The sequence below is a fragment of the Melozone crissalis genome, unplaced genomic scaffold, assembly GCF_028551555.1.
Source record: "Melozone crissalis strain CALT ecotype California unplaced genomic scaffold, PUWL_Pcris_2 ptg000251l_1, whole genome shotgun sequence".
In the NCBI taxonomy this organism is placed as follows: domain Eukaryota; kingdom Metazoa; phylum Chordata; class Aves; order Passeriformes; family Passerellidae; genus Melozone; species Melozone crissalis.
Genome location: NW_026536010.1, coordinates 434,771 through 460,028, shown reverse-complemented (window position 1 = coordinate 460,028; position 25,258 = coordinate 434,771). Strand labels below are relative to the sequence as shown.

The 25,258-nt window shown below is 52.8% G+C and overlaps 1 protein-coding gene across 2 annotated transcripts in view; it reads right to left on the bottom strand.

Moving 5' to 3' along the window:
* The window catches only part of EPHA8 (EPH receptor A8), a 54,005-nt gene that overhangs the window by 18,845 nt on the left and 9,902 nt on the right, over nt 1–25,258 (bottom strand). For both annotated transcript variants that reach the window (XM_054294499.1, XM_054294500.1), the window contains exons 2-3: nt 21,885–21,949; nt 11,676–12,339 (exon numbers count right to left, since the gene is read on the bottom strand). In XM_054294499.1, coding sequence (XP_054150474.1) covers nt 11,676–12,339; nt 21,885–21,949 — 729 coding nt within the window. The remainder of the gene's footprint in view (nt 1–11,675; nt 12,340–21,884; nt 21,950–25,258) is intronic.

The window sequence follows — 25,258 nt, the reverse complement described above, 5'->3', positions numbered from 1 at the left end:
CTCTCCTGCAGACTCAGATTCCAAATAAGGGAAATCAGGCTCTGTCTGGGTCCCTGTACTCATGAGGCACTTTTAGGACCAGTTCTAGTGATTCAAGGATTATTCCTGACTCTGACTCATCTCTGGTTTTTCCCACTGAGGTAGTAATACCTTCATTTTCTCATCTTTACTTCCAGTGGCCAGATTTGCATACAAGCCTCAATCTTTGCTTTCAGGCATGCAAAAGGGTTTTTTTGTGATCCAGCATCCTCAGTGGGCTGTGTCCCTCCATGCTGTTTGTTCTGTTTCAAGGTGCTGATTTGTTTTCTTATTAATAGCACTCCTTTCCTTGCCACAGATCTCCCTGGACTGATGCTACCAGCACATTCCACCTCTCACACACTGTACAGTGACACAAGGGCCTTTTTATAACTGACCACTCTAGCAATGGCAGCTGAAGGCAGTGCTCCAGTCATGTATCCCTGGTGTGGGGAGCACTTGCTGGTCCCTCTCTGGGCTCTGTCTCCAGTTTCTGTGGCACTTTTAGACCAAATGCTCAGGAGTGATACCACTGGCAGGATGGACATGTGCTGCATGTGCCAGAGGTGGTGGCACAGGCTGGTGTCACACCTTGGTACAGCAAAGGCCAGCAGTTCCAGACTTTGTTCCTAAATTTCTGCTTCTGCACTCCCCAAAGGGCATCAGGGCAAGGAGCAGAAATGCCCAAAAGTGTGGATGCAAGGGAAGGCAGATGTGAAATTGCAGCAGCTTGGGGCTGGTTTTGTTCCCCAGCTCTTCTGGCACCTTTCACCTCCTCAAGGGCATCAGGAGAGCAGAGAATATGGGGGATGCAAATTTTCAGGGGATTTCATGTCCTCCCAAGGACAGCCCGAAACATTTGGCAGGCTCTGGTGCTGACTGGTCCTGAGGATGCCAAGAGATTCAGGGACTCTGCCCTTGCCAAGTGCCCCCTGATGCAGCACCCTCCAGTCTGCATTACATGAGCACGGATACACCCTGTTCTCATGTGGGGACAAACCTGGGAGGAAGCCCGCTGGTGGGAAAAACCCCAACCAAACTCCCAAAATAAATCATAAGAAAGAAAATTTCCCAGTTTTCCTGCGTGGGAAAGGATGAAGACGCTGCATGAGCACGGATGGGAGCTGAGCAATGGGACAGCCCCAGCTGGTGCTGGGCAGGTGCAGGACAGGAACTGCTGCCTTTAACTTGTGAATGTCCCTTAGACCTGCAAACCATCACCTCCACCCATGCAGCAAGCAGCCACTTGTGGCTCCAGAGGCACTGGAGTGCTTCCCTCCACCTCTGTTTAATTAAGGGCAGAGAAATCAGTGCTACTTCAGGTAGGAAAAGACAGGCAGCAGGAAGGATGGGAACATGAAGCACAGCAGATTTGCACAGAGCAATTGTAATCACTTAGCATTTAATGCTGTAAAAAAACCATTAATTACCTGTAGCAACGAGTCACAATTATTTTAGATGCACTCAAGGGGAAAATTATACTAAATGACAAATTACAGGTGAATTTGTGCGCCAGGGCAGAGCCATCAGGAGCCAGCTCCCAGCACATGGACAGCGTGGGCAGGCAGGGAGGGCTGGGGAGCACCTGGTGCTGGGACAGGCACTGCTCAGGGGGTCATGCACCTCTGGGTGTCTCAGTGCCCACTTCTGAGGGGAGCCGGACATGTGCAAAGCCTTCACGGGAGAGGGCACCAGCTCCAGCCTGCACACAGTATGAGACACCTTCAGTACAGGATGCCAGGCATGTCCTGCTCTGGACTGGGCTCTCTCATGCCATGCCAGTGACACGTGGGAGGCCAGGACGTCCCAGGTTAGCTCTGGGAAGGGCAAACAGCAGAGCACTGACCAGTAGGAAAAATTCAATCAAATGCACCAGGTCTGAAACACACTGGGCTGCACAGCCGTGGTTGTGGCACACACAGGAGCCTCCCAAGTCTGCAGCCAGCCAGCAGAGAGGTGCAGAGTGGCTGTTCTGCTGTTTTCACGGCAGTCAACTATGGCCACCTGCCAGAAGTGCCCTCCCTGGAGCCCTGGGCAAAGTGAGGGTTTCTTTTATTCCTATTATTTTATGTAGTTGACACCCTTGCCCTGAATGTGAGGATCTCAGGTCCTGCCTCTTTGTGAGCCACCAGAAGTGCTGCCATGTCCCAGTGCCAGCCCCTGCTGCCTGTCCCTGCAGTTTGGTCTCACATGCACAGTGGGACAGGAGCAGCCCTTCACCTGCCACTCAGCCCAGAACTTGTACACCTGCATTCTTCCTGCAGCCCAGACCCCTGGGTGATCCTGGTGTCACCAGCAGAGCCTACAAACCCAGTGCTGAACGTGGGCAGAGCACATCTCCAGCCCTGTATTGCACAGGTGAGTCCCCTATGATCACTCTAGACCTGTCTGGGGGGGCTTGCACTGGTCCCCCCACCCTGCACTGCCCACCTGGCCTGTCTGCCCAGCCCACCAGCCCCACTGGCACGTGTCACCTGCCCAAAGGACCCTGCAGCAGCAGGTTTGTCTCAGGAACAGGGGACGTGGAGGGCCCTGCCAGCCATCTGGAGTTCGGTCCATTTGTTTCACTCCCCCTCCATCCTCTGGGGACAGGACAACATCTGCTAATGAGCTGGCAGAGCTCAGGAGATGATGGATGGAGCTGTCAGGGATCCGCTAGCAGGGAATGAGCTGCTCCTCTCCCTCTCAAGTGCTGCCTGGAAGCAGAGCTCTGCAGGTGGCCCTGGTGGGACCACCAAGGGCTGCTCCAGCAGGGCTGCAAATGCCAGCACTGCCCTCATGTCAGCCTCTCCTGGCTCTGTGCTCTGCCCAGGAGCTCTGGGCAGGGTGAGGGCATGGCTGAGGGTGACATGGGGCAGCCCTGCGACACTGGTGCCACCCTGCCTGACCCTTCAACAGATCTGGGCATCTGCAAGCAGCAGAAGAGCAGCCATGTGTCTCCCTTTGGCCATGCTGGGAAGAGATAGAGATGGAAATAAAGGTGTCACAGCCACTGTGACAGCCAGAGACAGGCACCAGTCCCAGAGCCCCCCAGGCTGCACAAGCCAGCACAGAAAATCCCAGCCTCCTTTCAATCCAGTTTCAGCATGATGCCTCAAATCTCAGCTCCCATATGACACAGACACTGAAACAGAAGCCAGTTATTCTCAGTCATGTCTTAAAATGACACATTTGCCTCACTGCCCAAAATCTTCTGTTTTAGCAGGGCTGTGCTCCGGTTTCCCTGCAATCCCAGGTCAGCCCGGGCTCTGTGGCCTGCAGGGAGTCTGGGGGCCTGGCTGGGCTGGTGCTTTCAGTGAGCTCCTGGTGCAGAGGTCGTGCCTGGCCCCAGGGCCTGCTGGTGCTCACAGACCCTCCTTGTGCTGCTTGTCTCCACCCTGCCTCAGCCCTGGTCACCACATCGGCCTGCCCACAGCCCCACTCCCACCCTGCAGCCCCTTTGCACCCCTCACAGATCTTCCCACCCCCAACACAACCCATCTCACCACCACACACCCCTGAACTTGTCTCCTGCTGCCCCAGACTCCACCTCACATCACTTCCCCACTTCTTGGCCCTTCTTCCCACAATTAACCCACTTCACACCCCACTGTACCCCTGAGTCTTTCAGAGGGGGAAACAGGAGGAATTTTTTACCCATGAAAGCTTTGCAAAGCCAGAAGGACCCTGTGCTTGGGGTCCCAGCAAATGGCACACACAGCAAAGGACAGCCTGTATCCTTCTTGGTGACACCCAGATTTCACTGCCACCAGAACAAGTTGTATTTAGGAGGGTCCTGGCCTTCCAAGTGGAGTAATTGCACTTGTAGTGCTGGGAAAACTGGAGCTGCAGTTGTACAGACTGGCTGCATCCCAAACTGGAAATCTGCATGATGCTGCCATAGAAAAATCAGCAGGTCTCAGAGTCACAGAATCACTCAGAACCACACCTCTAGCACAGAATTCCAGAATCCCAGAGCGGTTTGGTTTGGAAGGGACCTCAAAGATCATCCAGCTCCCCTTCCACCTTCCGCTAGACCAGATTGCTCACATCCCCATTCAGCCTGATTTTACACCTGACACTCTTCTCTTTCCCACATCTTAAAAAAAATGCAAAATAAAAGCAGGAAACACCCAAGTCCCAGTTTGCTGTGAGTGCTGCTCTGCTGCCTGGTGCAGACATCTCCTGTGGGAGTGGAGGTGAGGCTGTGAAGATTTGTGTAGGTGAGACACCCTGACATGCTCAGAGCAAAGGCTTTTTTATAAAGCTTATCCAGGGAAAGGCTACAGCTTGCTGGAGTAGCATGGAAACAGGCAGCCTAGTGCCAGAATTAGAAAAAAAGCTGTTTCCCAAACTCAGTCTTGTCAAAGAGTTTTAGACAGAAGTATCCAAAGCTTCTGAAAAACCCCACAGATTTCACCAGGCCAGAAGCAAACCCAGAAAGCACAGTGTAGAGGAAGGGGTGTCACGCCTGGAGGTGACAGTGCTGGAGGTAGCTCTGTGTCCACGGCAAGGCAAGGAAGAGGAAAGAACACACAGGACACCAAGAGCTCCATCCCATCCCTGGCAGGAGCTGCAGGGCAGTTTGGGGGGCACGGCATGGCATCCCTATGGCTGTGGGTGTGTAGAGGGGCTGAGCTGTGAAATGAGGGTGCCCAGAGATGCCAGGGCCAGCACAGCCCTCACTCCTCTGCTGGGCTCCACCAGCCTCGGGATCTTTCTCCTTCCTGCACAAGTGGCAGCAGCAGTTTTCAGAAGGGGAAGAAGCCCTGACACAAGCAGTGACATAAGTGGCATCTGGAGCTCCTGCCAAGGGAGAACAAGTTTCTGGCAGGGCCCTCCTGCTCTGTGGGATGAGGAGAATCTTCCCCATGCAAGGCAGTCTCACCAAGCCTCTGAATGTGCTGGTGGGGAATTTGAGATTCCCGCCCCACACTGTGTTACACTATCCCCAGTGCAAGGACTGGTGCAAAATTCCAGGTCTTTCTGGTGTTCTGTGCCCTAACTCCCCAACAACAGATTCCCAGGCAGCTGCACACTGGAAATCCAGAGGAACAGCCTGTGTTCACCACCCAAAGGCAGCCAAGTTTTATGGAAGAATTCAAAATAAAAATCTCCTGAAAAAAATCCACATTCCCAAACTGGAGAATGTCCTCATCCATCATAGCCCAGCTGCTCCTCACCACTCCTCAGAGGGACACAGAGACCTGCTAAGCACAAATAAAATTTGATTAATCCCCATCACTACCCTGAACTCCAGCTCACTATCATTCTCACCCTTCATTTCTGTCAGCACCGAAACACAGAAAACTCAGAGGAAAAGTGGCACACAAAATATTCAGCCAAGGACAAACCCTATATTGTTGTGTTGGTGAAATACAGTGGTGCTCTGCAGGCAGCTCCATCCTTTCTGTTTGTTCCTTAGCAGAGAAATAAGTAAAGGGATGTTGGGGTTCTGCTTTGTTTTGTTTTCCAAGCAAATGCAATTAGCCACTGCATTTTAGAGGTGGGAGTGATGCTGGAGATCCTGGGATCACTCTGTCCTGCCTTCTCCAGGGATCTCACTGGGCTGAATTAGCCACACACACAGCCCAGCACCCCTGGGCTCCCAGCCTGAAGCCAGGTCTGTGACAGTGAGCTGGAGCTCCTGGTATGAGACAAGTGTGAACCCAAGGGTCCCCCCAAGGCTGGATAAGCCTCTAGAAGAAGAAGTCTTTCCTAATGAAAAAATAAAGAGAGCAGGTTTAGATGGCATATTGGGAGAAATTCCTCCCTGTGAGGGTGGGCAGGCCCTGGCACAGGGTGCCCCGAGCAGCTGTGGCTGCCCCTGGATCCCTGGCAGTGCCCCAGGCCAGGCTGGACAGGGCTGGGAGCAGCCTGGGACAGTGGAAGGTGTCCCTGCCATGGCAGGGGATTGGAACGAGGTGAGCTTTAAGGTCCCTTCCAGCCCAAACCTTTCTATGATTCTGTGTTCTGTGCTCCTACATAGTAACAGCTTATGCGTCTTGGAAGACAAACTGGCTTCTTTCTCTTTTCTTTCTTTCTCTTTCTTTCTTTCTTTCTTTCTTTCTTTCTTTCTTTCTTTCTTTCTTTCTTTCTTTCTTTCTTTCTTTCTTTCTTCCTTCCTTCCTTCCTTCCTTCCTTCCTTCCTTCCTTCCTTTCTTTCTTTCTCTCTCTCTCTCTCTCTCTCTCTCTCTCGGGAGGATGCAGAGCTTTGGGATAACCAGGAGGTGACATGATCTCACCAGCAAGTATTCCCTGTATTTTACAGAGCAGCTGATGGCCTTGCAAACCACAATGAAAACCTTGTGAGTCCCCAACTTTTTTTGATTCTGTTGTCTGGCATCACAGAAAGGACTTTTGCATAACTCCCACAGCACCACTTTGGAACTGTTTCTGCTCCTGGCCTTGGAAGCTTTCTCTTGGTACACTCATGGCAGAGCCCCTCTGTGTGGGACACCTGGGGCATTGGTGCCACCAGCTCTGGGTACCAGGTACAGCAGGCAGAGGATGCTGCAGGCAGGCAAGGCTGTGGCTTGGGCCTGCCATGTGTGTGCTGGGACTTGCACAGAAATTCCTCTTGAAATCCACACCAAGAAAACTAAAACATCTTCCAAGATGTTTGCTTGGAGCTGCCACAATGGGATATTCTCATAGAAACATGGAATCACCAAATGGTTTGGACTGGAAGGGACCTCAAGCCCATCTCATTCCACGTATGGCTGGGACACCTTCCAGTAGACCAGGCTGCTCCAATCCCCATCCAGTGCCTTCTCCTGGCACGTTTCTCCCCAGGTGTTTCCAGGGCTGTCCCTGCCCCTGTTCCAGGCTTTGCCCCCAGCACAGCACATGGGAAAGGGTTTCCCCTCCTTTCACACAGCTCTGCACCCCCCTCGCCCCACCAGCTGTGGGACTTCCTTCATAAATGTCCATGGATACAAAACTGTATTCACAAGCACATAATTACCAAGCTGGGTATTTTCTCCTCTTAATTAGCAATGCCGTGGTGCTTTAATTGCTCGATTAAAGTTGCCCACAAGGAAGTTTTAAGGTACATTAAATCTGCTGATTGGTTCATCAGCATGAATCCCACCAACTGGAAAAAATTAACTGGCTTCCAGATTGCTAACCAGACTCTCCAGATCCATTTCCACCAGCTGTGTACCACAGGAGGCACGAGAGAGCTCAGCAGTCCTTCGTCTGTTCCCACCTCTCCTTCATTTTGGGGGCTGGAGGGGAAGGGTCCCAGTAGTGGCAGTGTCCCTCCTCTTGTCCAGAGGAAAAAGGCCATTTTCCTGCTGAAGCAGAGCTGGGTACAATCTAACCCAGGGCCAGATCCTCGTTCAGCCACACACATCAGACCTGTGTTTGGTGGCTGTTCTCACTCAGGCTGCAAACACCCATCCTCAGGTACAAATGGGCTGCTGGAGCAGGAATTAGGAATTGCTCAGTTCTTGCTCCCTCATCACCATTTTCCAAACTGAAGGTCCCAAGAATGGAGGGAAAGCAGCCAGAGCAACCAGAACACCCAGAGGATAAGATGTATGTTTCCAAACTTCAGAGAGAAATGTCTGAACAACTCCTGAAAGCTGTTGGATGGATATTGAACATGGATATTCAACAAAGAAACTCTTTGGGAGTGGCATTTCTGCCAAAGGCTCATCCATCCACTCTGACAACAGGAAAGAGAGCCTGCTCTCTGTTCCACTTGATTATTGACAAAAACTCTTCCTGGGAGATTCTGTGCTCCTGGGGGTCCCCCATGGCTGGATGCTGGATGGGTTTGTGTCAGCTCCCAGAGAGCAGCACCATGATCTGTGGCCATGGCACTGCTGCTGCTGCAAACAAACTCCCTCTGCATGTACGACCTGTGAGCAGCTCAACAGATTTTAGCCCAACTTGGAGTTTTGCTCACTGATAGCTGGCGAGAGATGCAGCCCAAGAAATAATTGGGACTTGACTCAAAAGGGGGACCCTGATGCAAGGACCATGGATTTACATGGTCCAAGGACCAGGGTCTATCCACCAAGGACCACCACCAAAACCCAAGGTCTCGGTGGCTCAGGAGGCTGACAGCCCTCCCCAAGAGGGGCTGACCAAGGCTGGTAGAGGGCTGTGGCTGAAGATCCACTGCCCCACCTGCCTGACCCTCCGTGTCCACCTCTCCATCCATCCATCCATCCATCCATCCATCCATCCATCCATCCATCATCCATCCATCCACACACAGGACAGGGTACCAATGCCCCAGCTCTCAGCCTTTAGGTGGATTATGTGCCCTTCCCTGCCCACAGAAGCACAACCAGGCTCCCCTTTCCCATCCCTCCAATTGCACTGACCTTATTGAAATGGGTATCTATGTGCCCTGCACAGCAGTTGCATATCAATAAGGCGAATTATGCTGATTGTCTCCTTATCTGATAAATTGCTGGGACAGATCCCTTTCCCTCCTGCTCTTGCTTATTCTGCTGTTTAGGGAGAGCAGTTGCTATTTGCTGTGTGTAAGAGATGTTAATGTGTTGTGTGTGGACCGTTGCATTTCAAGGAGGAAAGAGCAGTCTGAGGCTGTGGGTTAGGGGGCGAGGGGAGAAAAGTCCTTCAGAACCTTGAAAACAGAGGGAAAAACAAGCAGGCTGTGCTGTGCCAGGAGGAGTTTTATCCTTGGGGTGGCTGTGGCACAAGATACTGTGGGGCTAAATGTTGGGAATGTTGGGAGCTGGCAGACCCCAGGACGTCATCAACAGATGTAGGAATTCCAGCTCAAATCCCATTTCTGTCCAGTAAGGTGCTGTAGCACACGTGCCCAGTCCCAGCTGGAGAAGGGGGCTCTCTGGAGAGGAATCTGGCAGAGGCATTAGGCACAGATCTGGGGACAAATGTCTGGTGTGTGGGGGCTGTGATTCAATGCCAAGCCAGCTGGCATCTTCAGACAATCCCAGTGCCCCTGGGCTGAGATCTGGCCCCCTCAATCCCATGGAAACTGCCCCTCACATCCTTATTGCAAACAGCAGAACATCAAAGCAAGGCAAAATGCGGATCCTGCTGGGATGAGTGCAGGAGTCAGAGACCCCAGCCACCATCCCCCTGCCCCAAAAAAGGGCAGAAGGATCCAGCATGATAGATGACAGCCAAGCCCCATCCCTGCAAGGCCAGGCTGGACAGGGCTTGGAGCAACCTGGTCAAGTGGAAGATGTCCCTGCCCATGGCAGATGGTGGAACAGGATAAGCTTTAAGATCCCGTTCAACCCAAACCAGTCTGGGATTCTACAACTCTGTAATGGGGGTGAAAGGCAAAGAAGTTCCCAATGTTCCTATACATCATTCACCATGTCCCACCTCACCCCTTCCCTCCCAGGCCTGTGGCACTGCCTCACTTCTCCTCTGAAGGGCTGGGAACAGCCCTGGCCATGGTCTGGTTTCCTGAGCTGTCTTCCATCACTCTGGCAGGCCCTTAGGAAAATGAATGTTAAAGAGGAGGGGAAGAAACCTCCACTGTTCAAATATCTTTAGCTTTGACAAATAAGGCGTCTGGCTGTGAAAGGCAGAAGGAAATTAATTTGGAATCATATTTTAAACACTGCCATAGAGGCAAAGTATCTTCTCTAATTTCTCCCCCTCCACACCTCCTCTCCCCAAGCAAAAAATGAATTTCCCTGATATTTATAGAAAGATTATTAGGGCCACAAGGAGTGATTTATACCATCTCATCCCTGTGACTGAGAATGAAAAATCGCTGGGGCAACGGCCACTGGAATCCTGCTTTTATCTGCCTGACAATTAAAACGGCTAATTTCCAACTCCAACAGATCTGCTGGGCTTATAAATCATCCCCAAAAGCCACTTTTCAGCCTGAAAAATGAACTCTGCCCCAATCAGGCACAAGATCAGAGATTTGCATCTGTTTGCCTTCATGTGTAAATACACATCCTGCTGCCCCACCAAAGGAGATGCAGGAAAGGAGGTGCTGCCCCTGTTCACTCAACGTTGGGTCATCAAACTGTGCTGGAGCCAGAAAAATGCTACGGGGAAGGCAGGAGGGTGAGACAACACCGTGTCAGAGAAAGCCCAGTGACATTTCTGTCCTGTTTCTGATGCCACAAGGCTTGGAGAGTTTTACCAGAGAGCATTGCTGGGTCTGAGTCCGTCTGTGGGGCCACCTGGGGTCACCTGCTGGACCACACTTCCTCCTGCGCCACACCTGTGGTGGGAGCAACCCCACCAGAAACAGGCAGGAGGGCAGAGAAGGGGCTCTGCAGGAGAGAGCAAACCTATCCCAGGAATCATATGAAAATGAGGCAGGCAGAGCCCAGCACCAACGCCACAGCCTTGCTCAGCCTCCTGCCTTTGGGGGATGTCCTGGGGCAGGGTGAGCAGCACAGCACTGCTGCAGGGGAGCAGTAGCAAGGGCTGGTTTGTCTGTCTGAGCCAACCTGCAGCTCCTTGCAGTGGTGGGGCCGGCACAGCCAACCAGGAGGCCCATGCCAGTGTCCCATCCTGCAGCAGCACACGCCTGGCCCTGTAGTGAGAATCCTATGTATTGGATAAGTGGGTCCTAGCTATTCTAAATGAGCCACAGCTGCTGCCCAACTAAGGACTTCACAGCTGTGACTCATTTAGAATAGCTAGGACCCACCTATCCAATACATAGGACTCTCACTACACGGCCCCACATACATCTTGCACCCACTCTTTAACATGATGGAAGACCTTTCCTGAGTTATTAGATCTATCCCAGGACAACTTTCAAATCGACTGTCACAGACAGAAGGAGTTTCAGATAAAAGCATTTATTCTGCCCATCCTTCCCACTCTGTAACTGGAGACCTGCAGGAGCCAGCGTGGGTCCCAGCAGCCCCTGGATCCATTCCAGTCTGGTGTCGGACGTCCTGACCTTGAGCCAAGCGTCCCTAACTTGACGTTACCACGAAACTCAAACAAACGCCCCACACTCATATTTGTGCTGCTCCCCCTCAACACATCCCATGAAGAAACAGAGAGCAAACAAATCTGTGTGGAGGGGTCTCCCGGGGAGCCCGTGCTCTGTAAGCACACATCCCTGTGCTGCTGCTGGTCACCCCAGTTCCTTATCACAGTTTGTTCAGTTGGCAGCTCAAAGCTGCCCAGTGGCACTGAGGGCCCCTGGGAAGGCTCCCCACACCCTGCATGAGGGGCTCTGCAGCAGCCCTGGGAGGTGAGAGATGGAGGCAATGACCTTGCTCCATGAAAGCTCAGTGTTTTCCTTTTTGCTTTTCTCCCTTTTAAACCCGTTCCAGCAGTGGGTGTTTTGGAGAGGCCAAGTAGTGCCTTGCTGGAGCACACCAGAGATCTCAGCACCAGCCAGAGCTGCTGGGGGCACTGAGCTGGGATCTCTGGGCCAGTGATCCATGGCACAGAAAGATGGAACCAGAGCAGGCCCTGTCTTGCTGCCAGCCAGTCCCCATCCCAAAGCCCCGCCCTGTGCACCAGGACCTGTCAGAGCCACAGGAACTCCCAGGGAGCTTGTCAGTCATACCAGCCACATATTTTGGAAGCATGAAGCCATCCAGCAAAGGCATGGACAGCCCTAGGCCTCCACAGAGACTGGCTGTCCCAGTTTCTGTGAGTAGGCTTCTGTCTTCAGCCCTTCCCCAAAGAGGCAAGAGCCCCTTGCAGGCAGCCCTTCCCTCACAGGCACTCACCCATGCAGGAATCCCGCTGCTCCTCATAGCCAGCGCTGCACACACACTTCCCGATGGGCACCAGCCACTCTCCCTCGGCACTGCAGTACATCTTGGGGGTGTCCCTCTCCTCGGAATGGCCCACGCACTCTCCCCGCACTTCCACCAGGGAAGACGAGTCTGCCCCGGTCACGGCCTCGGAGAAGGACGCCAAGTTCCTCACGGTGGCCGGGCACTTCTTGTAGTACACGCGCACCGAGACGATGGCGATGCAGGCGCCGATGTCCTGGAAGGCCAGGTAGAAGCCCCTCTTGCTCAGCGGCCCCACGCCCCGCACCTCCGTGTTGAGCTTCAGGCGCCGCACGCCCAGGTCCACGTTGGTGAAGCTCTCATCTGCAGCGATGGTGTCGATCTTGAGGAACTGGCTCTCGCGGGTGCTGGTGCCCAGGTCCCGGTCGGACTCCATGTAGTAGAGGTTGAAGGTCTCCTTGCAGGTGCCCAGCACGCCTGGCATGCTGTTACAGTCCCTCAGCGTGAATTTGATCTCTGCATACACGCGCCGCGCCCCGTCCCGCTGCACCCAGTTGGTCCGGAGCCAGTTGTTCTGGTTGGGGGTCATGACGTTACACACCTGGTAGGTGTGGATGGGGCTGAAAAACTCATCCATTTCATTGATTGAATCCCACTGCAGGACAGAGAAAACGGGTCATTCCAGACGCTCCCATCCCCTGGGGGAGCAGGGAGCATGCAGGGGTGTGTGCTATCTCTGCTGCTGTGTCTGGATGGGAGGTCACTGCTGCCACAGAGCAAAGGGAAATGAGGAGTACTCATTAGCTGCACTAATTTGGGCAGTGACACCCAGGTGTAGCACTGTGGGAGGTGCAGCCCTGCTTGAAGAAGGAACACTAGCTGAGGTCCTGGCAGAAGCTGATGGCAATGTGTGTTTGGGAGGGCTCCAAACCCTCCAGGTCATGTCTGCGAGTGCCTTTCCTTGGTGCTCAGCCTGTCATTCCCAGCAGCAGCAGGAACCACCTGCCTTGTGCTCACCTGGATCTCCACTGGCTCGTGCACTGCCCATGCACAAACTAAACTGAGTGCTTTCCATCTGGAGAAGGAGTTTCGGGGTGGATACCAGAGGGTGAAGGGGAAGCCTGTACTGAGCACAGCACTGTCAGCAAGAAATGTGGACTCATGGGGGCTCAGAGGTCTCTTCTTCCCTGCAAGGTGGTGCCAGTGTGGCTCCTCAGTGTGAGCCCACAGTGCCCAACCCAGCTGAGAGGCTGGATCAGGGCAGGCTCTGGGAACCAGAATGTTCATGGCTTGACAGCTCCGGGGTGAAAATTCCATATACTTGTGGCTGCAGGGAAAACCTGGGGAAGTGATACTGGCAAAAGAAGGTTGCAGCAAGCAGGATTGCAATGGAGGGTGGTCTGGATGAGTTTAGAGGGACAGGGACATGGGCATCACACAAGGGAGGGATGCTACATGGGTTTAAGTGATAGGAAGTGAGAAGAAGTAGTGACATTTTGGATATGAGTTCCATAGGTGAGGAACAAGTAGAACTTAGCTGTTGGGAGCTACATGACACTTCTGGGGGCTCAGTCTTGCCTGGCGTCTCCCTCTCCACTCTCACCAAATGCCTCACCAGGACACACAGACTTTTGCTGCACTGGGGGCTTCTCACCACCTCTTTAGCTCACATTTCTGCTCAAACCAGGTACTCCAATCACACCCCCATGGATGGGTCTGGGAGCCCTGAATTCACAGGAGAGCAAGGGAGGAGAAAGAGGAGCAGAGGAGAACTTCCAACTTCAAACTTTGCCTTTTCCCCAAACTCAGAAACAGGCTTTGAAGTCCCACCCCCATGCCCAAGCCCAGCCGTAAGGGACAGCCTCAGATGCAATGCTGCAGAAACTGGGGAAGGCTCTGGCACTCCTGCTCCTTTGCCTTCCAAATGATCACCACCTTTCCACCCCCAGCCTCAGCATCCCCCTCCAGCACCTTCCTGGGGTCCTGGCTGTGCCTGGAAGCTGGCAGGGAGCAGCCCCACCTGGGCACCTGTGTGTACCCAGCTGTCTGTGGGGGCTGGGGGAGCCAGGTAAATCCCCAGCCATGCTGCACAGAGCATGAAAACAAATCTTTTAGGCAGCATTTTTAAGTACTTTAAATTAAACCTCTAGGCTCGCTCTGACAGGGCAAAAATGGTGTTTTCTTATGCAAGTGGTGACTTGTGTTTCATTAGACACAAACCAGCAGTCCCGAGAGAAGGATGCTCTGCTCCAAGGAGGTGAGCTGCAGCCTTTACCCCGGTGATATGGGAGCTGACAAGGATGCAGATCCCTGGGACCTGCACCCTCCAGCCTTGCTGGGTGCTGCCAGCAGTGCAGGGACAGGGCACAGCTAGGAGAGGGCAGCACCCCTCCAGAACACAAGAGATACAGGAAAGAGGCATCAGTGATACCTGTAAATCAGTCCAGTCGCTTCTCCCCTCTCAGATGGGAATGTCCTTCCCTGTTTGACCTCCCTGACCTGCAATCCTGGGGACGTGTTGTCACGCCTTCTGCTCGTGTGAGGGTGATCAGAGCACTCACTGCACTCATGTACATCTTCAGTTTTCTCCAGCATCTCCAGTTCTCTCCTGCATTTAGGAGAAAACCCTGCTTCTCTGTCCTAAAGAGCCTAAAGTAACCTGGAAAAGGCAGCAGCTCCAGGTGCAAACTACAATGGAAGCTCATTTTAAGGGGAATATGCTGGCAAAGGGGTTCAAAATCAAACCATTCCCAGGGAAGAAAAATGTTTTGTGATGCATTTAAAAAAATTGCCTTCTGAATTCCCAGAAATGTCCAGGTTTGTCCTGGGGTCACTGGGAACATGCCCTGCACTCCAGTACTCAGGTGGACAACGTGGAAAAGGGCCAGGCTACAGGTCAGCTTGGCCAGAGGGATGAGGGCAGCAGCCCAGGGACGAGCCTGTCAAAGGTGCTGTGCCACCCAGGACCCTGCCCTGCTGCACAGGGGCCCTGGCAGTGTGTGCCAGCCCTGGCAGTGTGTGCCAGCCCTGGCAGTGCTGCAGAGCAGAGCAGCTCCAGTCCCACTCCCACTGGCGCTCAGGGTGCTGCTGCGGCGCTTCCGAGGGGGTGGAAGCCGCTGTCGAAATTAATTGAGCACAAATTAACACAACATCTGTTTCCTGTCTTTTCCCTGCTGAGTTTCCCGGGGGAAGGGAAGCAGAGCTGTGCACGGGAGGAGCCACACAGTGTGAGGGCAGAGCTGTGGGGGTGAGCAGGGGTGTCCCCACAATGCACAGGGATGTCCCCACAATGCACAGCCGTCTCCCCTCGGCACTGCCCGGGCGGGCAGGGCTCTCTGCGAGGGTCTGGCAAGGGAAAAATGAGGTTATTGTGAGCACCAAAATGCTTTGGATCCAGCTCATCTGGTTGGTTTTGGTCTCCAGACATTCTCTCCTAAATCTGGCAGAGGAGATGGAGCTCCCTACTGACACGTCCCCACATGGCAGTCCCCATGTGGCAGTCCCAGAGCGGGCAGCATCCTCCCTGTTGACAGAGCAGGAGATAAAAAATGCCCACCTCCAAGTACCAGCAATAGCCAGTGTCAGCCACACCTCCAGCCTCTGGGGTGAATTTGGAGAGTTTGCACATGCACCATCACCCTTTCAAACTTAGTGCTGTTTTGCACAGCAGCTGCACTGTCAGTTCTGTCCCACAGTCCCTTGGGATCCCAGTCTGAGACCAGCCCAAAATGCCACACCTGGCCTGCAGGGAAAGTGCACTAAGAATGGGGCAGGCAGGCTACCTGAGCTCGTGGCTCACATGCCACAGATTCATCTCCCAGCATGTCACAGCTCAACCAAGGTCCCATAGGCCCTACCAGGTCCCAGGAGTTACAGGGCCTTTGGGATCACAGAATCCAAGAAATTATTTGGATTGGAAGTGACCATCTTGTTCCAACCCCCTGCCATGGCAGGGACACCTTCCACTATCCCAGGCTGCTCCAAGCCCTGCCCAGCCTGGCCTTGGACACTTCCAGAGATGGGGCAGCCACAGCTGCTCTGGGCACCCTGTGCCAGGGCCTGCCCACCCTCACAGGGAAGAATTTTTTCCCAATTTCCCATTCTAAATATACCCTCCCTCAGCTTAAAGCCATTATCCCTTATTCTATCACTGCTTAACCTTGCAAAAAGTCCCTCTCCAACCCTCCTGTAGGCCCTTTTAGGTACCGAAAGGGAGATAAAAGGACCTGCTTCAGGAATGCCCATGACTGGAGGGGTTTTCCTGTCTCACCTTAGTTCCAGGCTCTGTGGGCAGGAGGGGACCTGCGTGACACTGGGCACCACTGGTTCAGGAATGCAGGCAGCATGCACACCCCAGGCACTGCTGGCTCTCCGTTCATGGGCTGAGATGGTTTTTTGAACCAAAGATCAGCTGGGCCCCACCAGTGTGATAAGATCCCCCAGCGAGATGGAAATGAGGACATCATAATTAACGGGGTGAGCGCGCGCGCTGGGGAGGATGCGATTGCATCTGCATTCAGGAGTTTGCCTAATCGTTTAAATTAAAGTCAACACCAGTTATAAAATATTTGCCAGATTATGAAAGGCAAGAGATGCAAACACCAGATATCTGGGCAGCTGAGTAAGGTCTTATAAGTGTCCCAGGGCCTGTGTGGCACAGCAGAGGAGAAGGAGGAGGAGCAGAGGAGAAGCTGTGTCCCCCTGGCAGCAGCTCAGCCTCCCACCATCCTCAGAGTGCAAAGGAATGAGTGTCCCCAGCCCTGGGACAGCTTCCAGGAGGGATGCCAGGTCTGCCTGGCATAGCAAAGCTTTTGTGGCCACTGAGACATCCAGCACTTTCCTTCCCAGCACGCCATGGCACCTTCTCACACCATTGTCACTGGGAGAGGAAAAAAAGAGAAGGCTGTTATTGAAGCTATAAATCATTAGATGGGAGGCCTTAATGGAGATAATCCCCATGAAATCAGTCACTGCTGTGCCTAAGGAGGGATTTGTCAGGCAGTTAACTACCCTGAGCTTCACTGCAGGTGATTAACTACTGGTAGTGACCAGCATCTGGGGAATTAGCAATAACCCAGGATTTACTGAACAAGCACTGGGAGATGAGCTTTTATCTCAATTACCAGTCTAAATCTTTATTTTCCAATGTTCCTTTCCTACACTTTTTTTTTTTCCCCCAAAGAAAATTAATTTCACTACAGCTTGAGCTGTAACTTGCTGGTACTTTGGACCCAGGTAGAGGCTCCAGCTTGGAAGAGAAACCCAAGAAATACAATAGGGACATCAAAGTGAAGGAGAGCAGAGACATGACCTAGGCACATGGGAGAGCCCCAATATATCTTGGTGGTCTGAGAAGAAGAGATGAACCTGAAGGGGGGTGGAATAGCAAGGACACAGCACAGCTCACACTGGGGATGGGATTTTACAGGGTGAGCTTGGGGCAAAGGGAGACCCTGCTTCATGACACATGAGGCTCATCCCAGCCATGAACTGGCTGCTGGCTGCAGGATCAGACCCAGGCACAAAATGTCTCCTGGTGTGTAGGCATGGCTGTACAAATAGTTCAGTCCCAGGGCTGAAATCCCCATTCTTAATGCACAAATACTGCTGGGAGACCATCCTGTGGCCATGTCTGTGCTTTCAGCTGGGGGTTTCAGCAGATCTGGTGCCTTTCTGACAGTGTTCTCTCTGGGTACTGTAGGATGAAGGAGGAGCACCCTTGGCTAACTGTCCCCAGGGGCTTCAGGCTGGATCTCTTTCTGAGGAGCAAAGGAGCAGGGATGGGGAGATCCACAGCCCTCTGAAGTTCTTTCCTGATTCCCATCAACAAAGCCAACATGGAGCATGCCAGGTGGGATTGCTGGGGATTGTACAGGGCCAGGAGCTGGACTGGATGACCCTTGTGGCTCCTCCCAGCTCAGGACAGTCCATGACTCTGTGACAGATGCTGGGGCAGCTGCCTGGGTGGCAATGCCCAGCAGCTCTCTGGGCTGGCCCCAGCCCCTGCTGCAAGAGGGAAACTGTGGGGCCACCACAGAAGGTGCTGGTGGGAGTGGATGGGGAGGTCATGGGCAGCATGGGGGGCCTTCCTCCAGCACTCAAGGTGCTTCCATTCTAATTAGCTTTTGCAAGGCATCATTCAAGCTCCTTAGATGCCCTGTGTCTGAACAAAATAATTTCCTGTTTGACTTTGTAAATCAAAGTAGACGATACAATAATTATTAATAATATGTTGACTTATCTCATCAGTGTTTTAATTAGTCAGTAGAAAGGCAATTTGCAGCGGGGCCGATCAGCTCCCTCTGATCCAGCAGGCCACGTGCCCAGCCAGGAGAAGGGAGAGAAGGGCACTGGGGCACTGGGGCGTTTGGCTGGGGAGAACTGGGATACAGGAGGCATGGCAAGGGAGGGGGTTGACCACACTGAAAAGAGTTTAATTTTCAATGCAAAGAGAATTGTTCTGGGAAAGGAGCGAGCTGCAAAGCTCCTGGGAGCCCTTTGAAGTTATAATTGAGAGGAGCCGCAGCCTGCGGGACAGGGATGCTCCCGGTGACCCCTCTGCTTCCTGCACGTGTCTCTGGGGTGGAGGTGAGGGGGGGGATGCAATTAAACCCCTGAGCAGCAATTACAGCCAATTACCCCTCAGTTAATTGTCTGTCAAGAGAAAATGTCAAAACAGGCCAGGCATGGCTCCCTGATGGCCTGACATTCCCCAGGGCCCACGGCACTGCTGACCCTCACTGTGTGCCCACTGCTCCCAGCTCCTGCTGGCCCTGGCAAAGCCAGACAGGCAAGGAACCTTCCAGTGAGGCAAGGAACCTTCCAGTGAGGGAAGAAGTTCACCTTGCCCACAGGTGTGATGAATGGCACCCGTCCGGTTTTGCCTTGGCGGTGCAGGTAGCTCTGGGATCTCCCAGCCAGAGGATGAAGCCTCTGAAGCTGCTGCCTTTCCTCTGGCTCCCCAGGTGTGACAGGACCTGCAGGTGCCACAGGGCGAGCCATAGGGCACTAGGCAGTGAAATAGCAGACACAAGTCCTCTTCAGAAGCTCCTCAGGCTGGGGACCAAGGCTCTGTGCTGCTTAGTGCCATGAAAAGACCCAGGCAGAGCTACCCACCTGCTACTGTCTGTCACACCCATGTGGTGGCCCTGGGGGGAATGGAGATGTGGGTAAAGCAAAAGGAACAGGACTTCAGCCAGCAGTGCTGGACCCTTGGTAGAGGATGCTGTGTCTGCCCACGGACGGAGCTGACACACTGTGGGGAAATCCTGCACTGAGGCCCAGGCAGGACAGCTGGGAGGTAGCAGGAATGGGGGGCCACTGCCACCAATCTTTCAGCTAGAGTATCTAAATTAAGGAAATGGCAGTAAAAATAAACAATCTCCATGAAAATGATGATCTTAAAGGTCTCTTCCAACCTAGAAATTCTGTGAAAATCTGGCTTCACAGTACAATGCTTCTATACAAGCCCAGCCCATAGCTACAGCACGGGGCAGGGACAGCCCTAGGGACATCCAAAGCACTGGGCACAGATGGTGACCAGCAAAGGGAGTTCCTTCCTCAGTGCAGGGATCACAGCAGATCTCTCCAACCTAAGCCTGAGCTGCACTCTGGGGGCTGCTTGGGAGGCATCTGCTGAGAGCCAAAGCATTGGCACTGCCAGCAAGGATTCCACCCCAGCTCCCCTGAGACACCAGCACCCCAATGCAGCTCCTGGTGACAGCAAACAGATCCCAGAGCAAATTTCCTACTCGGAAAGGGCCTGGAGGTGAAGGACCAGCAGGGAGGGAAAGGAGTAAGATGTGGTTTCCAGATTAGTGATACAATGGCCCATGGAGGAAAAACCATGGTCCAGACCAGTGTTTAGAGGAGCCATTAAAATATCCAGCTGGAAAAATATATGAAAAGTTGAGGGTGTTCAAGACAGTTTCCACACAGGTATGTGGTCATCCTGTCGGTAACAGGGCCAAAATTTGGGCAAAAGCACAGGGTAAGTGCACAGTGGAGTTACCCCACGCCTGACTAAGGTCCTGTAGGACTCAGCAGCATGGTCAAGAGGTGGCTCTGGTGTTGGGTGGTACACAGCATTTAATGTTGTGAGCCTTTTTGGTTTTCTTTTACTTTTTTGGCATCCAGTATTATAATTTTGTTTTATTCTTTGTTATATTTATTTACTATTTTTAAAATTTACTTACTGTTTAATTCATTACATATCATTTAATTTATTATATAGATTATTCATTATATTATGATTTATTTTTAATAAACATCACCAATAAGGTGGAGAACTCAGATGTACTGGTGTTCAAGAGCTGCTGGTGAAGGACTGCTGGGCATCTGCTGCAGAGAGCCCTGAGACTCAGCCCCAGCCCCTGTGGTCACCGTGCAGTCACAGCTGACAGTCCAGATGGGGTGGGGCTCTGGATTCATCCCTGGATTTCTCAGTGTCCAGCACAGGATACTTAGCTGGCCAAGGAAGTCCCTGGTGTGCTGAGAATGGGGCTCCTGTAGGCTCAATCCTTTTGTCTGCTTTGGGAGTGCAAGGCCCTGCCCAGCACAGCCAGCCCAGGGGATTCACCCTCCCCAAGGCACCTCAGTGATGCAATGGATTCCACCTGCACTCCTGACAGGGTCACCCAGAAGGACAATCCTGGGCAGTCTGCAGGCAGCAGGTGGCCTGACCATGGGCAGGGGTTAAGGACAGATGTGGACAATGGAAAACAGCCCTGTCTCCCAGAAAATCCCAAAAACATTCTCCCTTGCAGGAGAGCAGAGGAAGCCCTGAATGTGTGTCAGGCTCCTGCAGGATGCCACAGTCTGGCAGCAGGGCTGGGATGAGATGACAGCTGATTAGTGACAGGACAGCAGTGACAGCCAAGGGCAGCCATGAGCAGGACAGCATCTGCCTCACGCAGGCAGAGGCAGAGGAAGGTCCCTGGCTGCAGACCAGGGGCAGGCAAACTCTCGCAGAAATCGCTTTTAACAGAGGCACGTTAACAGCATCACCACAGGACCTGCAGCATTTACCAGCAGCAGCAATTTTGCAGCCAAGAATGCTTTTTCCTCAAAGCTGTGCTGCTCTCAGAGCTGAATGAATTGACAGGTCTGAAGGCCCGTATTTATGCAGGAGATCACATCACATTAGTTCCACAGTCCCCTCTGACCTTGTACCTCTCAATCTCTTACATTCCCAGGATACTCATCATTGCAACAACTAACTGCTAAAATTAGACTTGAGTTAACAATTTAATATATTTACATATATGATAAAGCCTGATAGAAATCTGATCATTGGTATTATTATGAATTCACTGTTCTGATCACTCCTGCTCAAGCAGTGCAGGGACTGAAAGTCTCAAGAAACAGATCAATGAAAATTATTAGAGACCTGGGAAGATTTCTGTGGGAGGTGGAATTGAAAAGATTAGGACCATTTAGTTCAGAGAGAGGATAAAAAGAATGGACATGAAAAATCAACACAGCAGCAACAGCCAGGTAGGCACCCCAATTTTGCACGTTTTGTGCCTGCAGAAAGCCCCACTGTGCCTTGCAGTTGGTCCTGTGGGTATTTATGGGATTGTTTCTGTTCACTAAATGAATGAGAAAAATCCTTCCAGCCAGGTCACCCTGACATCTGAAACTTACTATTTCCAGAAAGGTACTGTGTCAGGAAAACCTGGGCATGGAACTGCAAGTGAAGGGAGAGTGTGGGAAGGATCCAGCTGGTGGAGATGGCAGGCTCCTGTGGGGGTCACCAGTCACCATCCCTCCTCTGCACCCCCATTGCTGTAGGATGCCATCCACAGGGGAGGCTCCCCTGCCCCTCCTGCCCAGTGCTCACAGAAATTCCCTGGATTCCAGCTGGTTGGGAGCTTCCTGGTCATTTGGGGCTGTTCCCCCTGGTGCTCACCAGTGCAGTGAGGAATGAGACACTTCTTAGCATGTCCCAGCTCTTGAGTCCCTTCAGAGTTCAGGACCTGGTGACGGCCTGGTCCTTACCAGGGGACACGGAGGGTTAAATGGCATTTCCAAAACAGCTGTATCCCTCTGCCAGTCTATCAGGCTGGCATTTTCCCAACAGACATGGTCTGTTTGCCTCATCAGCACTGACTTGGGGCTGAGATGTCCATTCCCTGCCACAGTGTCCCATGGTGACCCATCCCACTGGGCTCCCCCTGCCAACAGTCCCTCCATACTTACCCCGTGTGAGGGATAAGTCATCCAGCCCCAGTCTCCCAGGATTGTTGACGTGTCTAGCAAGTTCACTGGAAAACACAGGAGTGAAAGCTGTGTTAGAAAGCTTTGTCCCCATCCCCAAGGAATTGAGCCACCATGAAGAAGCCCTCTTCACTTGCCATTTCCTGGAAAATGCCCCCCATCCATCAATCTTTCTTCAGGGACTGCCTGGCTGGATATGAGGCAAGTATGGAGTTTGGGGATGGCAATAAGGGATGCTCCCCAGAGCTGGTGGTTCAGGATAGAGCTGAGTCCTGGCCCCAGCACTGAGAGCAGTGTGACCTTTGGGGGGAGGAAGCTGCAAAGAGCAGGTTGGAGGGAATGCAAAGCAAGGAAGGGTTGTGGAAACAAACTCCCAGCATCAGTTTGTCCACCAGTCCCACTGTGGGCCAAGATTGATGCAACTGGAGCATCATTTCTCAGCTGGACACTTTTCCTCTGGAAGCCCTTTAGGCTCAGCTCCCTCTCAGCATCCCTGGTTTGAAGTCTGCACTCCAGCAGCTGCTGTAATTGCACACTGCAGTGCCCAGCTCCAGCACAAAGAGACTCCCCATGGTCCTGGCTGACACCCCACTGGAGAAGTCCATCAAAGCCAGCCCCTCCAAATCCCTGCCACCACCAGGAGCCCGACTTAAAGAGGAGATAGAGGCAAACTGCAGGAAGAGGGGAGCAGATTGCGTGGTAGGAGAGGTGAGGATGCCTTCCAGTGTGCTCAGAAGCTTCCTGTGGAAACCTGTGCAGTGGCAGCAGTGGAGGAAAGCAGGATGCCATGGAACTGCTGCCTCTGAGCCATCTGAGCCCCACGCTCAGACCCCACAGCATCAAGCAGAGGAGAACCTTGCCTTGCCTGATAAGCTCGAGTTGCTCAGCACCTGGGGAAGGAGCCCCAGCTCCATGGTGCAGACCCAGAGGGATGGAGGCTTGGGGGAGGCTGCCAGCAAGGTGCCTTGACCCTTGGTGCAGTGGGCACCAGGACCCTGATGCCTCAACACCCCCCAAGAGCACCAGGCTCCCACAGGGACCCCCAGTGCCTCAGCTTTCCCCATTCCCTTTATCCTGAAGCCACCCTGTGAGGTCAATGCCACAGGAAGCTTCACCCTTGCTGGCTGCCTTTCCTCACCCTTGAGGAGCACCAAAGTGGACCTGGAGGCACCTGGTCACAGCATCCCTCTGCAGCACCAGGGCTGGGCTGGCCCCGGGCTCACGAGGGATGGTGCTCTTGCTGCCAGGACCAGCTTGTCACAGCAGGGACAGGGCATATCAGGACAGTGGCTCCAGTCCCTGCAGAGCCTGGGCTCAGCGTGAGGCTGCTCTCTGTAGCCTGAGGAACGGGTGCCACTTTCATTTACTATTACCAGGCAGGGAAGGAGAGGGGAGGAGAGAGGAGCAGAGACGTGAGCTGGCTGTGAAACACCCGGACGTCATGCTCCTGACAGAGCAGATTAGGAGCTTTTGAGGCATTTATTAATGTTAGCAGAACAATTTGAAAGAATTTCCAGGGTTTCTTGTGTGGTTCCATTGGCCCAACAGCAGGCCAAGCCCCTCCACTCCCTGCGCAGCACTGCTCCCACTGCTAAAGAGGCCCCTTGCCCTCAGCACAGAGTAATTACCTCAGAGATCTCAAATCCATTTTTATTTGTTATTGTTAATCTGAAGATTTTCTGCCTATTTTCCCTGGGTAATTCACCCAGCAGGAGCCCAGGCTTGGGAGTTTCCCTGTTCACAGTGCAGGACCACAGTCCTGGTGACCCTCAGCAGGCAGGTTGCACAGAGGGGACAGCTTTTGCAGACCCTCTCTCCCCCCCACCGTGGTCTCTGCACCCTCTTTCCCACGCTGGGATGCTCAGCAATGGATGTGGCTGCCTCCCCCTGCTCTGCAAGCAGCAGGAGGAGCCTGCATGAACTGGGGTCCAGCGGGATCATCGCATTGTGAGGAATGATGCTGAGAGCATACAGTGGGTGTACCCCAGACTTGTCTGCCAACAGCCTGTGGGACCTGGAGCCAGCTTGCTACACCTCATCCCACCACCCTGACCATGTGGTCATCACCCAGTCTCACAGAGATGTTGTCATGACCTGAAGGAGTCCTCCTTTCGGTTGCTTTGGTTCCCAGACAACCTATGCCAGCTTGCATCCCACCCATCGTCAGATTCCTCTTTGCAGGGAGAGGGATAAGTTTCTTTTACTCCCTCACTTCAGCCAAGTGCACAGAGCCCTGCATTTTAAGCCCACACAGCAAGCACAGCACAAACACAAAGGCACTGTGTGTCCTAGAGCTCCTGTTAACTCGTGGATAGCCCACCCCCTGTGGATCCCAGTGTCCATCCAGCAGCACTGTGACACACTCCTATATGGGGACACCAACACTCCCCCCAAAACCCGTCTGGTTACAGCGCAGGTTACAGCCCAGCTCCAAGGGCAGCTGCCACCCCCAGTGCCTGCTGTGCCCCGTGCAGCGAGCTCCCGGCCGCGCTGCCCCGCGGGGCCGATGCTCTGAGCCCCCTGCGAAGCCGCAGAGTGAGCAAGACCACCACAAAGGACCCCTTTCAGCTCAAACATTTTTTCAGAAAATGTGCTGGTTTGGGAGACCTCTCTCCTACAGCTGGGCAATTCTCTTTGATGCTATGGACTGTCTGCACGTATCAGTCTCAAACCGTGAGCTCCATTTTGTTTTCCTCAGCACCATTTTGTCATTTCCCCATTCTGTGCCTTGGCCTTGCCTCGAGTATTGAGCCAAAACACCAGGAGGTGTCAGGGGAAATTCTCGCCCTGGTGGAAAAGCTGTCAAGCCTGATTGCCCATTCAAATGTAAGCACCTAGGAGAGAGCAGGTCAGTTCCCAGCACAACTGGGGTCTGCAGACAGAGCCTCACGTAGGGCAGACCCTCATGCTGCATAAAGTTGCATCGTGCAATGGTGCGTGAGCAGTGGACATTGCAGCCTCATAGATACAGACCAGGCAGGAGTCAAAGTGTGCAAATCAGTATATGATCTATGTATATATTGTATTTATACCTATATCTCTACAGCTGGATCTATATCTGTATCCATTTCCATACCCATATCTACCAAATCCTATATCCTGCTTGGGATAAGTGAGAGACCTGAGAGTGGGACTAGCATCCAGAGGATGTGAGTTTTACTTGGGACCGTATATCTCTTGCCATATATCTGTATCTATATCTATTTCTATCTATATCTATATCTATATCTATATCTATGTCATCATCTGTATATCTCTATCTTATCTCTATATTTATATCAATATCTATGTTTATATCTGTATCATATATATCTATATCATCTATATCTATATCAATATCATCTGTATATCTCTAT